The sequence below is a fragment of the Canis aureus genome, chromosome 11 (genome assembly GCF_053574225.1).
Source record: "Canis aureus isolate CA01 chromosome 11, VMU_Caureus_v.1.0, whole genome shotgun sequence".
Lineage (NCBI taxonomy): Eukaryota > Metazoa > Chordata > Mammalia > Carnivora > Canidae > Canis > Canis aureus.
Genome location: NC_135621.1, coordinates 59157193 through 59174110, shown reverse-complemented (window position 1 = coordinate 59174110; position 16918 = coordinate 59157193). Strand labels below are relative to the sequence as shown.

At 35.2% G+C, this 16918-nt stretch overlaps 1 protein-coding gene and 1 pseudogene across 13 annotated transcripts in view; one reads left to right on the top strand and one right to left on the bottom strand.

The window, feature by feature from the left end:
* The window catches only part of CCDC88A (coiled-coil and HOOK domain protein 88A), a 139706-nt gene that overhangs the window by 43188 nt on the left and 79600 nt on the right, over positions 1–16918 (top strand). For all 13 annotated transcript variants that reach the window (XM_077915436.1, XM_077915435.1, XM_077915438.1 and 10 more), the window contains exons 5-7: positions 161–219; positions 7497–7580; positions 9068–9208. In XM_077915436.1, coding sequence (XP_077771562.1) covers positions 161–219; positions 7497–7580; positions 9068–9208 — 284 coding nt within the window. The remainder of the gene's footprint in view (positions 1–160; positions 220–7496; positions 7581–9067; positions 9209–16918) is intronic.
* Positions 11790–13164, bottom strand: LOC144323142 (sushi repeat-containing protein SRPX pseudogene; annotated as a pseudogene).

The window sequence follows — 16918 nt, the reverse complement described above, 5'->3', positions numbered from 1 at the left end:
TATGCACACAGAGCTGCTTTTTTGAATTCTGCACTATACTTGCATACTTATCCTTGGGTCAAGTTGTTGTGAATGTTACCTTTAGAAGGGATTCTACTAATGTAAGAAAGAGAGTTGAACTAAAGTAAAATGTAGTACTTAGCAATCGTTTTTATTTCAGAACAAGGCACAGAAGAAGTTAAAAAGTTGCTTTTACTTTTACTGGGTTGTGCCGTTCAGGTAAGTTAAAATATTTCTTCGTATTTTCATTTTAATAACTTCTTTATATGTTTTTTCAGGCTCTAGTTTCTAAAAGACTTAGAGATGGGCTATTGCTTTTCAAAGTCTCTGTTAGGAATTTTTAAATAACTATGACCTTCTAAGGAGATTTTGAAGGAAAATATTTATTCTGTGATTTTATTTCAAACTTGTATTATCAGATAGCTGTGTTACTTAAAAACTGTATTTGGGCAGCCCCGGTGGCTCAGAGGTTTAGCGCCGCCTTCAGCCCAGGGCCTGATCCTGGAGTCCTGGGATTGAGTCCTGCGTCGGGCGCCCTGCATGGAGCCTGCTTCTCCCTCTGCCTGTGTCTCTGCCTCTCTATCTCTTTCTGTGTGTCTCTCATGAATAAATAAATAGAATCTTAAAAAAAAAAAAAAAAAACACTATTTTTTTTTATTCTGAGGCTTATAATGGCCCTAAGTTTTTCAAATTTCCTTAAAGGGACTCTAAAAACTTCTCCTAAAACATCCTTATGATTCATGTGTGCATGTATGTATGTTACAAAAGAGGATTAACACCAGAGAGAGGCAGAAATTATGAAAAATGTTATTTAGGAGTTTAGATTATTATTGCCCTTTAGATGACTGATTATAATAATAGCTATGATTTATTAAATACCTGCTTTGTGTCAGGGATGATTCCTAAATAAGTTTTCTTATAGTATCTTTTTTTTCCACATAAGGATATCAGTGTTTACATAGGATGAAATTTAAATTACCCAAATTAAGACACTTGTGAGAGTCAGAAAAGGTACTGTTAACTATTAGAGTGGAACTGCATGTGTAAACTGAGACTGCTGACAATCCAAGATGGTTGCTCTAGATGCATATTGCCAACAGACCAAAGAGTTAAGTTTATTTTTTTTTAAGATTTTATTTATTTATTCATGAGAGACACAGAGAAAGAGGCAGAGACACAGGCAGAGAGAGAAGCAGGCTCCACGCAGGGAGCCTGACACAGGACTCGATCCTGGGTCCCCAGGATCATGTCCTGGGCCAAAGGCAGGCGCCAAACCGCTGAGCCATCCAGGGATCCCCCAAGAGTTAAGTTTAAACTCTGGTCCAACTTCAAACCTATTTCTCTATGTTGATTTTTCCTTTAATCAGCCATTTTTGAATGAATGATTACAGTGTTAAACTGTCTCAATTATTTGTGTAAACAAATACTGTTACCATGAGTAGCTTTTTATACACATATGCCAGAAATCACAATTCCGAGAGAGTAGTATGGCTTTTAGAACTAACTGTTTAGGAGCTATATACTTACACAGAGCATATTATTAAAGTTTCATGCTGTGTAATACAGGTGTTTACTTCGTAGTTGATTAAATATTAAGTAAATATAGTGTTTGTGGCTATTGCTATTCTAATTTGGTCATCAGATCCTAAATTAGAAACACAGCCCTTAATTATTTACAGCCTTGAATACTGTATTTGCTTTTAAAAATACCTTCTGTTGATGAATGTTATGTAAATTTAAATAACATAGTGACAGCATAAATTTGGTTGTAACTTCTGGTTATTATTTGGTTGTTATTGCTGGTTACTAAAATTGACAGTGGGAATGGAGCAGAACTAAGGACTTTTTATGAACAGTTTAGGGAAAGCCTAATATATTAAAGAAACCATCATTATTACCACCTGTAAAAGCAACAAAATCTAAGCTACTAACCCTTACTCTATTTTCTGTAACTGTAGTATCCTATATTTGAGATAGTTTAGATTTCATCCTGTCAGTATTTCGGAGCCACTGATGCTAATGACATCAAATACGTAACAGAATCTCCTGTCATCCTTTAACTGCCTATATGAACAATTAGAAATCTTTGTTGATACGAAGAGTCAAAATGTACTTCAGGCAGGACAAGAAACTATTGACAAAACCGGTCAGCTAACAAATACTGTTTATATGCTTTCTAGAGTGTAATCTCTATTGTAGAAAATCTGTCCTTGTGTAATTAAACAGCTTAAAAGTCTAGTTTTTAATGTAATATGTGGCGCAAAATGTTTTTCCACAACAGGATTAGTTTTATTTGTTGAACTTGTGATTCATAGGTAGAAACAGTAAGTTAAAGTTTGCTGATATGATACTGACGTCTAAGAATTCAGTGGGCCGCAAGTTTTAAAAGATGCTGTATTCATGAAAAGAAATAGAAATGGAAGGAAGCATAAGGAAATTGGAAACAATTTGTTTCTTTTGAAGAAGAAAGCATGAAGTTTTTAAGGGGAAGCAGGATTCAAAAATAGTGGTCACTGTCCAAACATCTTACCTCACAGAATGAATTTATATTTAAGACTTTTTATCCTCTAAAGCACATAAATATAACCCATAGGAATAACTTTGAATACAAAGAATACTGCTCAAGGCCAGGGCTTGATATTTCCATTATTGACTAATTAAACCAGTCCAGTTCTACCAGAATCTTTTTTAGTGGATAACACATTTTCTGAACCAGTTCTGAGCATCAACTAAAATTTTTATGGACACATTGCTCTGCATCCCATCCTTGAGATACTTGAGAGAGTCCCAAGAGAAATCATCGTACACAGAAGGAAAAATTTTTGGAGTGTATGTTGCTTGGAAATATCTTTGTTTCAAAGACCATATAAAATTTAGCAGAACTTAGTTTTATATTAGTACTGGCTATTCAGTATCCAAAAATAATATATATTTTGGACTTTTGCAGGGTTGCATGGTGTTGAAAGTAACTGAGTGTCAAGTGTGGTTGGAATTAAAATTCTGACTTTTATGTGAGCCTTTACAAGCAATTCTAACACTAGTATTTGATTCAGAAACTATTTTTGAACTTGATCAGCTTGAGGGCTACAGCCTATTGTTTTCCTACCAGGTATCTGTAAAGCATCTTTAAAATTAGCATTTTTAGAACATTAAGTATCCCATTACATTTTGGGGAAGTAAAACAATACATAGCTTCCAACTGAGGCATTTTTTTTTTCTGAGAATACATGAAAATAGCAAATGTAGCTTAATACAAGGAGGGGATTTTTTTGCTGATAATTGTTTTTTTTATTTTTTTAGTCATAGTAAAATGTATGTATAACATAAAACTCACCATTTTACTGAATGTTTAAGTGTACAGTTCGTTAGCATTATACCTTCACATTGTTGTGCAACCGTCACCACTACCGATTTCAGAACTTTTCTCATCTTCCAAAACTGAAGCTTTATACCTGTTAAACAGTAACTCCCTATATCTCTTTTATCCCCAGCCCTTGGCAATCACCATTCTCCACTTTCTGTCTTTATGAATTTGACTACTCTAGGACATAAGTGGAGTCATACAGGATTTGCTCTTTTATAACTGACTTATTTCACTTAGCATAACGTCTTTAAGGTTCATCCACATTTTAGCACATGTCTGAGTATCCTCTAACTTTTAAGACTAAATAATATTCCATTGTATGTATATACATCTTGTTTATTGATGGACACTTGGTTTGCTTCCACTTTTTGCCTGTTTTTTTTTCTTTAAGATTTTATTTATTTATTCATGAGAGACAGAGAGAGAAAGAGAGGCACAGACACAGGCAGAGGGAGAAGCAGGCTCCATGCAGGGAGCCCGACGTGGGACTCGATCCCTGGTCTTCAGAATCAGGCCCTGGGCTGAAGGCAGTGCTAAACCGCTGAGCCACCCAGGCTGCCCCATTTTTTTTTTTTTAAGATTTTATTTATTTATTCATGAGAGACAGAGAGAGAGAGAGAGAGGGGCAGAGTTTTTGCCTGTTGTGAAGAATGCTTTTATAAACACGGGTATACATATAACTGTTTGAGCCGCTGCTTTTTCAGTTCTTTTGCTGTCTATCCAGAAGCAGAACTGCTAGATAAAGTATGGTAGTTCTATTTTTAACTTTCTTAGGTCCTGCCATACTGTTTACCATAGTGTCTGTACTGTTTTACATTCCTACCAACAGTACACAGAGTTCCAATTTCTCCACATCCTCACCAACATTTATTATTTTCTGTTTTGGGGGTGGGGAGAAAGCTATTCTTTAAAGAGGAAATTTTAGTTTTTCTATCTTTATTTATGTTTTTATGTGGCTTATTTTGGTTTTACTTTTGATAGAACTGTGATCTATTCAGTCATTCGTGTTCTTATTGAAAACACTGTAATGTGTTGCTCATTTTATTGTTCTCTTGTTCAGTAGCTTGTTTCCTCTATTTTACTATAGTTTTTTCTCATAATCCTTTTTTTTTTTAATAAGAGAAAGCACTGAGATTACCAAGTGAAAATATAAGGAATTTGAGTAATCAAGAGCTTCAACTCTGGTGAAACACTTCCCTCAGGCCCCAACTTCCTACCCACATAACTTTTTAAAAAAATTAATTTATTTGAAAGAGAGGGAGAGAGTGGGAGGAAAAGCAGGAGGGAAGAATCTCAAGCAGACTCCACACTGAGCAAGGAGCCCAACACAGGGCTTGATCCCAGGACCCTGAGATCATGACCTGAGCCAAAATCAAGAGCCTGATGCTTAACCAATTGAGCCACCCAGGTGCCTGCACTTTTCCTATATCACAGCTTCCGAGGTATTCTTGGAATATTATCGTAATCTGTTCACTTAAGTATTAGTTGTTATTAATAGAGTTAGAAATAACTAATAATAACTAATGCCCGTAACACATTAAGAACTTTATATAAAGATAAAAGAGAGCATACTTTTAAGTGGGAAAAACAATTTGTTGGTGATTATTTAGTCTTCCTCACAAGAGTTTTCATAGATGCAAGTAAAGCTATTTATTTATAGGTCAATTTTTAACACCAGACTTCTTTATGCTCCAGAAGGGGGCTGTCAATTCAGTAACCACTGTGAGGCACATGTAGCTATGTAAATTAAAATTAATCACTATTAAATAAAATGAGAATTTCAGTTTCTCAGTTGTACTAGCTACATTTTGGTATTCAGTAGCCACATATAGCTAGTGATTGCTGTATTCTAAAACACTGATATAAAACATTTTATCTGGGGATCCCTGGGTGGCGCAGCGGTTTAGCGCCTGCCTTTGGCCCAGGGCGCGATCCTGGAGACCCGGGATCGAATCCCATATCGGGCTCCTGGTGCGTGGAGCCTGCTTCTCCCTCTGCCTATGTCTCCGCCTCTCTCTCTCTCTCTCTCTCTCTGTGACTATCATAAATAAATAAAAATTAAAAAAAATAAATAAATAAAATAAAACATTTTATCTGATTATTCAACTTCAAAATTATATCTTCTCTCATTCTTTTTTCCATCTTGATAGTTTTTTCTATCCCTCAAGATTCTATAACCTTCATTCTGTATGCTTTAAGAAAGCCTAACCTATTTATAAAGCATAATCAGAATTCTTAAAAACTTTTACAGCTTGAATAAAGATGAAACTTAGTAGAAATTGTGGGTATTTTTAAGAGTAAAAGAAAAATTCTCATTGATTTATGTTGAAACTATATTAGAGGATGAGCTCCTAAAGATAGTATAAAAGAAGAAACAGTGGCTCTAGGGCTTAGAAAAGGGAAGTGTATGTGTTAAGTTTAAACCAAAGGCAAAGATATGGCAGTTGAATTGGGAGACCCTTCCAATGAGTCATAGTCATCATAACCCTGTTATTTTATGTGCTCATTGGCTCAGAAACTATATACATAGATCAACATATTTGGAAACATTTAGTTTATTTTGTAAAAAGATTTTATTTATTTGAGACAGAGAGGCAGGGATTGAGAGAGAGAGCCCAGAGTGGTAGAGGAGGGAGAGGGAGAGGAAGAAGCAGATTCGCTGTTGAGCAAGGAGCCAGGGCTGGATCCCAGAACCCTGGGATCATGACCTGAAGTGAAAGCAGACGCTTAACTGACTGAGCCACCCAGGCGCCCCTGGAAGCATTAAATTTAAAAATTGGGCACATCATACCTAAAAAGTTAATTTTGCTACAAATGGACTATCAGAAAGTCAACTTTAATTGTTCTCAGTAGACCTGTCAAATTTTATTTACTAGATTAAAAAAATTCTTGTTTTTAAATTGATTAATTTTCATCATCCCCCTTAAAAGTCAATTTCCTAGTCACAGAAACTGTATGTTCTTAGTAGTTTAATTTTAAATATTATTATATCGTTCTAATAATTTTGTTTTTATAGGATACAAAGCTTTTTGCACCATGAGAATGTGTTAAGTTAAATTGTAGGTAATAGAAGTAGAATGTTACAATTTGATATAATAAATATGTACAGTACAAAGCAGAACCTTGATAAGTTTCTTAATGATCAAAGAATCAATTTTTCTTTTCTGTGAGTATATTCTCTTCACTACTAGTTGGGTAATTGGCCCAGGAGATGCAACTAAGCTAGACAAGGCAGTGCTGTCTATTTTGTATGCACTTCTCATTTGGTAGCTGCAAGAATACAGTTATATGAGCAGTTGGATTGCAGTTTAAGAGTTGTAGATGGAAGGCAGAGGTATTAAGATGCATGTTAAACTGTTATTCAGTACTGACTGGAAAGAAAAAGGTTAGGTTTACATCATAATACTTTAAATTTATATAAAGATTTTTAAAAGTTATACAATAAAGAAATACTGCCTTTATTCAACTCAGTACATGCATACTTGTATATACACTCTTAAATTTTGCCCCTGGTAACTTTATATTATGGTAGAAACAAATCAAATATTTATTGTATTACCTTATAAATGTTGAACTGGGCCTCAAAAATAGGTTTCTTTAGTAAGATTGATAGAATGAAGATGTGGGAATGTATTGTAAGCTTGAAGTAAAAATTGCTTACAATTTTTTTTTTTCCCAAGAAGAAAGGCTGTTTTGTTTGATGATAGCCAAAGACTGACTGAGCTTTTTTGGCTGTATTCCGATTTCTGCCACTGACTCACTGTGTTTTTTGGCAAGTAACTTACCCTCCCTGAAACAAGTTCTTGATTCTTTACTTTTCTGTTTGTAAAGTTAGCATAATAATATTGTACTGACCTCAGATGGATTGTGTAATGGTTTCCCTCTTTAGAACTTTACAGCATAAAAATAGTATGGGTTTTTGGTGCTGTGCTTTTTAAATAAATATTTCTAAATTGTTATCTTTTCATTAGGTAAGTATATGAGACCATTTAAATGCAAAACAAACAAAACCCTCATTGTACTGTTCAAAACATAGCCAGGCTTCTTGGTCTGATGAGTTGTTAAGTTATTTATGACATATAAGGATTATATCCCATAAAATGTGAATGATCATTTTATTAATTTCTTTTAGTGTCAGAAAAAAGAAGAATTTATTGAAAGAATTCAAGGTTTAGATTTTGATACAAAAGCAGCAGTTGCCGCACATATTCAAGAGGTAATAACCTATATACAGTTTTTATATAAAAACTTTCATGAAGCTTGTGGTGTGTTTCTATCTCCCCAAATACTTGAAATCCTAGGACAAGCAAGAACAAATCAAGGTCAGATACAGATGGACCCTTCTGATAGACAAATTGTCAGCTTCTCTTTAGAGATAGCTTCTTAAAGGAATCCTCATGGCACAGTGCTAACTACAGTGTACTGTTGCCTTTATTCATAGGGACGTTAGGTAGAAAATGTTAGAGGAATGAAGTGTATGCCTTTGTTAGCACAGAATGAACAGTATTGTAAATGGAAGCAGCAGAAAGTGGATCACTGCCTGTAATTCAAAACTAAAGTGAGGTAAGATGATAGCTTGGTACTAAGTCATTCCAGTGATTTGTTTGAATGAATGGACATAGTATAATTTTTAATGAAGATATTAGTTGAATTATAACACATTAGTGATTTGTAACATCTGTATAAAAACTTCAGTCTAGGACATACTAAAATAGTTAACAGATGCTGTTTCTGCATCTATCTAATTACAAACTTTTAATCTTAAGCCTTTTTAGAACTAGATCATAAACTTTACATATTGATTAGAAAGAGAAGGAAAGGGAGAGAATTTTTAAATAGCAAAAATTGGTAGTGTTTAAAATACTCTCTATTTGAATAACCTGTGTTGAATATATCATCTTTCTTCTTCATTAGCATTCATAGAGTCCAGCTTTCTTGTCTGTAATATTGTTGTCAACAGTCAGCATATTAGTACTCCACAAAATACAGGAATTTTTTGGGTAGTTTTCCCTTATATATGTTTGTTTATCCTAGCTTTGTGGTTTATATTTTATTTTGAATAAATGCTAAGTATTGCAAGTTACTAAATTTGCCATCATTCTTGAAAGTGTTATTTTTGTGGTTTCTTGTGAAAGTTAAAGCAGAGTATCAGAATCACAGAAAAAGAAAGCAAGAAATAAATATTATGTTTATGTAACTTTCCCATTCTTTTAAAAATCTTTGTGTTAGTTTCTCCTAAGATTTTATGGCATTGTTGTCTTCAGACTCTATAAAAGATGTAGCTTTTCAAGTATAAAAGTGCAATAACATGTATCCTATGGGATTAAAAAACTTTTGCTTTTGAATCAAGCACAATAAATTTAGTCTTACCTAAAGAAAAGTTCAAAAGTTCAATTAATTTTGTTAAAGCAGTTGTCAAACATATCAATTTTACCTTCTCCTAGCAATGCCTGCAATGTTTTACTTTTTAGTTGATAGAAAAGCAAATATTTGTATATTTGTAGATAATATTTAGTAAAAATAATTCTTAGTATTAGCCTTTTCATCATTCATTAATTTCAAGGGTTCTTTAGGCATCATTTGTTTCTCATATTTTTGTGGTAAGGGATATATGATATTTGAGCTAATATTGTACTAAAATGAAATCAGTTTTTAAGTATTAGCCATTCTAAAAAATTGTTTATTTTGGTTGGTTTGCTAAAGGTAACCCATAATCAGGAAAATGTGTTTGACCTGCAATGGATGGAAGTGACTGATATGTCTCAAGAGGAAATAGAACCACTCTTGAAAAACATGGCATTACATCTAAAAAGACTTATAGATGAGAGAGATGAACATTCAGAGGTTTGTAATTTTCTTTAAGTATATTGTGAAAATTTGCTTTCCAAAAAAAGTGGTATCAGAGGGTTTTCAACATTGATACTCTGTTTCTTAGGGACAGGTAATAAAGTACTTTATGTCTGTTTTTGTGCAAAACAGGAACCAAAAAGGATAGATAAGAGCCCCAAATTGCTAGTAAAGAGATTGCAATTAGATTTTCTTTTCTCCTTTCTTTTAAATTATTATTATTTTGTTCCTGTGTTTTTAAGTCATTCCCACAGTTCTGGCAACAGTACAAAAGTGTGAAACTGAAAATACTATTGGTGTAAATGGAAAAATCATTGCCTTGAAGCATGAGAATTTGCTTAAGGTTAATTTCTTAGTTTTATTGCCACATTTTGAGGTTGGAAAAATAAGTTTAATAAAAGGAGAATAACAGGTGTTCTGAATAAAGTGTCTCACAAAAGGTTTCGAGTTTTTATAGTTAGTAAATGAGGTGTGATTTTTTAAAAGAATTATTATAGGCTTCTGTAAGAGAGTACTTTGCTTTTTTAAAAGAGTAAAATGCACCAGGTTTTTTTGCCAGCAGTCTCTGAAAATCGCTAATAATTTTATAGGAGTCTAGACTTAGTGCATGTGATGGTGGGTAATATTTTGTTAATAGCAGATGAAAGTACTCTGCCATTCAGAAGAATGTGTAGCTTTGATCAGTTGTTCCATTTACTTGGGAGAGACAGGGTGTGTGTGTGTGTGTGTGTGTGTGTTTAGAGATTTGTTTGAGAGAGTGAAAGAGAGCATGAGCAGGAGGGACAGGGGGAGAGGGAGAAGCAGCATCTCAAGCAGACTCCGCACTGAGCATGGAGCCCAACATACCTCATTCCAGGACCCTGATTTCCTAACCTGCGCTGAAGCCAAGAGTTGGATCTTAACTGACTGTGCCATCCAGGTGCCCCTGGAAGAGACAGTTTTGAGCTTATTTACAGAGAATTTGGTTACTCTCTGGGCTAATGAAAGACTTGCCTAGGAGAAATTCCCGAAGATTTTTTTTCTGAGCAATACTTTCATGTTGTTATAGATGGGAATTTTCAGTTTCTCTTTAGGCATTAAAAGAGGGGGCAAAAGGCATTAAAAGAGAAGAAGAGATAGGAAATAAATATTTTAGAGCAACAACTAAATTTTTAAAAAACCTAAGGCAGTAAGACCAAAGGAAGAGTGAATTGAAAAATGTCCCTAATGTATATCACACCTATCCTGATATAGATTATTTTATTTTCAGTCTGAGTTTTGACCCATATGCTTTATCTTCTTTTTATATTGGTACCTTTTTACCACTTTATTCATTTTCTACAGCATTCTTCTATTTTTATTTCTTCTTTTTGTATTTTGATAAGGTGCCCTCCAGCTTCTGAGGGCATGTATGAATTGTTTGATCTCACTGCCATGAAGTTACTGATATGGGGTGAAGAAGGATATTATTTTGGAGAAATGAGAATGAAGTATTTGTTATGATCTTTTTAAAATTTTTAATTAAATTCATTTTGACAACATAGAGTATAACACCCAGTGCTCATCCCATCAAGTGCCCTCTTTAGTGCCCATCACCCAGCTACCCCATCCCCCTACCCACCCTCCCTTCTGCAACCCTTTGTTTCTCAGAGTTAGAGTATTTGTTATGATCTACGTCAAAACTAAGGAATATGAAACACTGTTGTGATTATTTGAAAAGTCGTTTAAGATGTATTATCCTGCCTCATTAAGCTTTTTAGTTGGATTTATTTTTTAACAAGAAAAAGATGATCATGTTTTCTTTTCTCAGGTATCTGGAAACAAGTTGCTAGCTGGCTTGAAGCTAGTTCTCTAGGGGAAATTTTTTTTTTTTTAATTTTCTTTCTACCTTTTTTTTTTAAGATTTTTATTTATTTATTCATGAAAGGTAGAGAGAGAGACACACACACACACACACAGAGGTAGAGAGAGAAGCAGGCTCCATGCAGGGAGCCCGATGTGGGATTCGATCCTGGAACTCCAGGATCACACCCTGGGTCAAAGGCAGGCGCCAAACCGCTGAGCCACCCAGGGATCTCTAGGGGAAAATTTTTTAATTTGAATCACCAATGAACTAATTAGAAAAGATCCTTAAAAATAATTGTGAAAAATATTAGACAACTGTAAATACAATATATAAATGCAATAATTTTGTATTATTCAATTGGATTGAAACAAGTTCTTATTTAGATTTTCTCTTTAGCTCTATTTTTTCCTTCAAAATATTTTATATAAAATTTTATATAAGAAATAAAATAGAAGAACGTTGTATGTCACACTGAATAAACACATTGAAAGTATGTGTATGGTTGTGGTTTCTAATTTCTCTACAAAATTTACTAGGAGGAAAGAAAGGAATAAGTATCATATTCATAACATTTTTTGGAACACTTGAGAGTACAAAAGCAGCATGCTCATTTTTCAGTGCAAAGAAAATTTAAAAGACTTAAAAATATGAATAAAAAATCTGTACATTCGATTATTTTTAAGGTCTTTCCATGTGTATCATTATGCAGAAAGAAAAATGGAACTTCCAAGAGTGGAAACATCATATCAGGTGTTACACATAGGTCTGGCCCTTTTCAGCTTGCAGACCCATCTCTCTTAAGAGGAAGGTGTCACTTAGTTTGAAGAGGGCCGTAGACCTCATCAGGGAGATACAGTGCTCTTGTTCATGTCATGCTTACCCACAAGCACCATGCTGAAGGAATAAAGTAGGATTTGCAGTAACATCCTGACCTACAGAGCTAGTGCTACAGGCATAATCTCTGCTCCTGTACTATTGATGGGGGCCAGGAACATGCCTATCAGATCCACTGTGATGATGTGTCAAAGATCTAGGCCACACTGTGATTGTGGAAGCATTCCCATCTGCAGGTAGCAGAGGAAGACTGTGGATATGGACACAATGAAGAGTCTTCTTTTCTCATAAAACTGATACAGAAGTCATAAAACTACTATTCTGACACCCACATTGACATTCATGGCTCTATGCCAGTCCAGGCCAGGTTGGATGGGCCGACTTGGGCAAGGCTACCCTGTAGCTTGTGGCCTCTGATGCAGCAGAACTAACAGGTGGTTCTGTTTATTGCTGCTGCTAGAACACATATAAGTGTTGCCTAGAGTGTTGGGTTTACTTTTTTGTCTGACTCTTACGTTAACTTGAAATTTGCAAATGTCCTTATTCTCAGCTGTCACAGACTGTACTGGCTTTGTGACCTCCTAGAAAATTTGAGCTTTGGAGGATGCTTTTTAGTATAACATTAATTAGAATTCTTTCTGTTTTGTTTCTTCCCTTGGGGGTCTCCAAGGAACCTGGACTGTCAGCTTATTAATAAGTTAAGCAATGTATTCCTTCATACTTGGCCACTTAATTCTAGAAGGTTCCATATCAACAAAGGAGGCTAGTTGGCTACTCCAGGCCTTTTTATCCATACACGTTGTATATTTTGGTGAGCAGTAACATTCCAGGAGTTAAAGTAGGCACCATCTATGTACTTAAATATCCTCTATTTGTTGGCATGGCAAGGGTAGGACACTACTTTTCAGTCAGTAGTAGGAAGCTTCAGAGTTACTCAGAGGAAATGTCCTTCCTTGTCAAAACAGAGAGTCCTTTTTTTCTGTTTTGATTGATCCTTTGCTGTAATTCTTTCACTTCAGTCTAGAACGTGTAAATTTGGTCATTCTTTTTAATTACTCTTCACTTCTTATTAATTCTGTGTAGCATATATTTCTTAAGTCCTCTTCTTTTACTGAAAACCAAATAGGAGATTTTAATTAATTTAAGATCTCTTTATTGTCAGTTTATTTTATGCCAAGTGTTATATTTATAATATACTATCTTTTTAAGTCTATACAAAAACCCAAGCTTATAAATGAAGATACTTGGGCTCAGAGAAGTTAAACAGTTTGCCAAGTCTAATTCCAACCCCCATGTTCTTGTTTATAAAACTTTTGCCCAAATCCATGATTGTGTTGAGCACGTCTCTGATTCTTTTCTTTAATTAGGAATTCTGCAAGTAGAGTTATTAAGTCACCTGAGTTTTTTTCTTAGCTTTTGTATCTTTTTATGTTCATTCTTCAGTGTATATTAATGAATACAGGTGTTTTTGCAAGATCTTGTGCTAAGAGTGCTTGGGAGCAACAAACCGATAAACTTTCAAAAAAAGGATCAAAGATCTTTACAATCTAGTGGGGAATTTATTTTAATAAAATAATTGGTTTTTTTTAAATTAAGTTTTTATTTAGATTCCAGTAGCTGACAAAGTGTAATATTAGTTTCAGGTGTAGAATTTAGTAATTCAGTACTTAACTACAGCATTTAGTGTTCATCACAGGAAGTGCAGTCTTTAATCTCCATCACCTATTTCATTTATCCTGGCACCTCCCCTCTGGTAACCATCAGTTTGTTCTCTATAGTTAAGGATATAAGAGAGGTTTGCCACTCTCCTTTCCCCCACTCTTTGTTTGTTTTGTTTTGTCTCTTAAATTCCACATATGAGTGAGTTATTTCACTTACTATAATACTCTCTAGCTCCATTCATGTCCTTGCAAGTGGCAAGATTTCATTCTTTCTTATGGCTGAGTAATACTCCATGATACACACACCCCCCACATCCTCTTTATCCATTCATCAGTCGATGAACATTTGGGCTGTTTCCATAGTTTGGTTTTTGTAGAGAATGCCGCTCTAAACGTTGGGGTGCATGTATCCCTTTGAATTAGTATTTTTGTATTCCTTGAGTAAATACCTACTAGTATTGAGTAGTATTTGCTGGGTTATAGGGTGTTTCTATCTTTAACTTTTTGAGGAACCTCCATGCTATTTTCCAAAGTTTGCATTCCCACCAGCAGTGCAAAAGGGTTCCCCTTTCTCCACATCCTTGCCAACACCTGTTGTTTCTTGTGCTTTTGATTTTAACCATTCTGACAGGTGTAAGGTGATATCTCCTTGTAGTTTGGATTTGTTTTCCCTGATCATGAGTGATGTTGAGCATCTTTTCCTGTGTCTGTTGGCCATCTGGATGTCTTCTTTGGAAAAATGTCTATTCATGTCTTCTGTCTGTTGTTTAATTGGATTATTCATGTTTGGTGTTGGGTTTTAGAAGTTCTTTATAGATTTTGGATATTTACCTTTTATCACTGGCAAGTATGTCATTTGCAAGTATCTTCTCCCACTCTGTAAGTTGCCTTTTAGTTTTGTTGATTGTTTCCTTCACTGTGCAGAAGCTTTTTATTTTGATGAAGTTCCAGTAGTTACTTGTCTTTGTTTCCCTTGCCTCAGAATTTGCTACGGCCAGTGTCAAAGAAGTTACTGCCTGTGTTCTCCTGTAGGATTTTTAGTTTCAGGTCTTGCAGTTAGGTCTTTAATCCATTTTGAGTTGATTTATGTGCTTGTATAAGAAAGTGGTCCAGTTTCATTCTTTTATGTTTATTCATGTGACTGTCCATTTTAACACCATTTATTGAAGAGACCATCTTTTTTCCATTGGATATTCTTTCCTGCTTTGTTGAAGATTATTGACTGTATAGTTGTGAGTTCATTTCTGGGTTTTCTATTCTGTTCCATTGACCTACATGTCAATTTTTATACCAATACCATACTGTTTTGATCACTAGACCTTTGTAATATAACTTGAAGTCTGAAATTGTGATGCCTCCAGCTTTGCTTTACTGTAATAAAATTTTAAAAGTTAAAAGTACCCAAAAAAGACATATATCTAAATACTAACTAAGGAAGATGTTACTTACAACTGCTAGTGGAATGTCTAGGATCAAAAGTGTCAGGGAAGGCTTATGAAATTATTTTATGCTTTATGGTTTTTTTTAAGATTTTATTTATTCATGAGAGACACAGAGGGAAGAGAGGCAGAGACATAGGCAGAGGAAGAAGGCTCCCTGTGTGGTGTCTGATGCGGGACTCAATCCCAGGACCTCGGGATCACAACCTGAGCCAAAGGCAGGCACTTGACCACTGAGCCACTCGGGCATCCCTATATTATGCTTTAATGACATTTTTTTTTGTCAGGTTTAAAAAAACATGTTTGGAGGCCTTGAGCTAAAGGAACTATTACCATTAGAGAAAAGTCATATTGTCTATAAAACCTTTAATGCCTCTGGGTACTCTTGACTCTTAGTACTAGGTTTCTTTTTTCTTTTTAGAAAATATTTTGCAGCCTGTAGTTGTTTTGTACACTGGCATCTGGAAACTTTTTTTTAAAGATTTATTCAGAGAGACACAGAGAGAGAGAGAGGCAGAGACATAGGTTAGAGGGAGAATCAGGATCCCTGCAGGGAGCCCGATGCAGGACTTGATCCTGGATCCTGGGATCACTCCTGAGCTGAAGGCAGATGCTCCACCACTGAGCCACCCAGGCATCCCTGGAAACTCTTGATATCTCCATAATACCACCTACTAAGTTCAAATGTAATACATGTCTTCAGTACTTTTCTTGAGTTTCATATTTTGTGAGTCATTCAGTTAAATAATTTTGAGCAGCTATTTTTGGGCTCAGTACTATGTTAAATGAGATCAGAGATACAGAGGAGTTACAAGAAAGATCACATCAGGGGGATCAATGGGTGGCTCAGTGGTTTGGTGCCTGCCTTTGGCCCGGGGCGCGATCCTGGAGTCCCAGGATCGAGTCCCGCGTCAGGCTCCCGGCATGGAGCCTGCTTCTCCCTCTGCCTGTGTCTCTGCCTCTCTCTCTCTCTCTCTCTCTCATAAATAAATAAATAAATCTTTAAAAAAAAAAGAAAGAAAGAAAGAAGAAAGAAAGAAAGAAAGAAAGAAAAAGAAAGAAAGAAAGAAAGAAAGAAAGAAAGAAAGAAAGAAAGAAAGAAAGAAAGAAAGAAAGATCACATCAGGTTTATGGGAGAAAAAAATCACATCGTAAATGAAAAACATAAGATAGCATATAATTCTAATTTGTGCATAAAACAAATATTAAGTATTACGCACAGGCACTATTATTAGAGTCAGAAGGTGTTAGAAGGCAAGGTTAAAGATAATGGAGACAGTAAGAAAATATATAAATGAAAATTGACTCGATGAAGGTTGAGCCTAGACTGGTATAGAGATTATTACTAACATTATTCATAGAGACAGACACTTGGGCTGGACATATTGAATAGGTGGATAAGAAGTAGTGTCAATAAACATATAAACTACCCTTAAATATGTAGCAATGAAAGAGAAGTAGAGGGGTAACAAGGGAAATGTCTTTTTTTCCTAGATAGAAGGTACTTATATATGTTTGAAGAACAAGGAGAAAAAAGCCAGTAGGAAAAGAGAAGTTGAAAACATTCCAGAGGAATGGCTCAGTGGTTGAGTTGAGCGTCTGCTTTTGGCTCAGGGCGTGAATCTGGAGTCCCGGGATCAAGTCCTGCATCGGACTCCCTGCATGGAGCCTGCTTCTCCCTCTGCCTGTGTCTCTGCCTCTCTCTCTAGGTCTCTCATGAATAGATAAATAAAATCAAAAAAAAAAAAGAGAGAGAGAGAGGGAGAGAGAGAGAGAGAAAGAAAACGTTCCAGAAATAAGGACTATATGTTGGGAGCAAAAGGTGCATAAAAATGGAGGATTTAATCTCAGTTCGTTTTGTTTCTTTGACAAGTTGGAGGAGAGGTCACTTGTTGAAAGCGATAATAGCAGTTTACAGGTGGAGGCTTAAGTAGAGTAAAGGGAATAT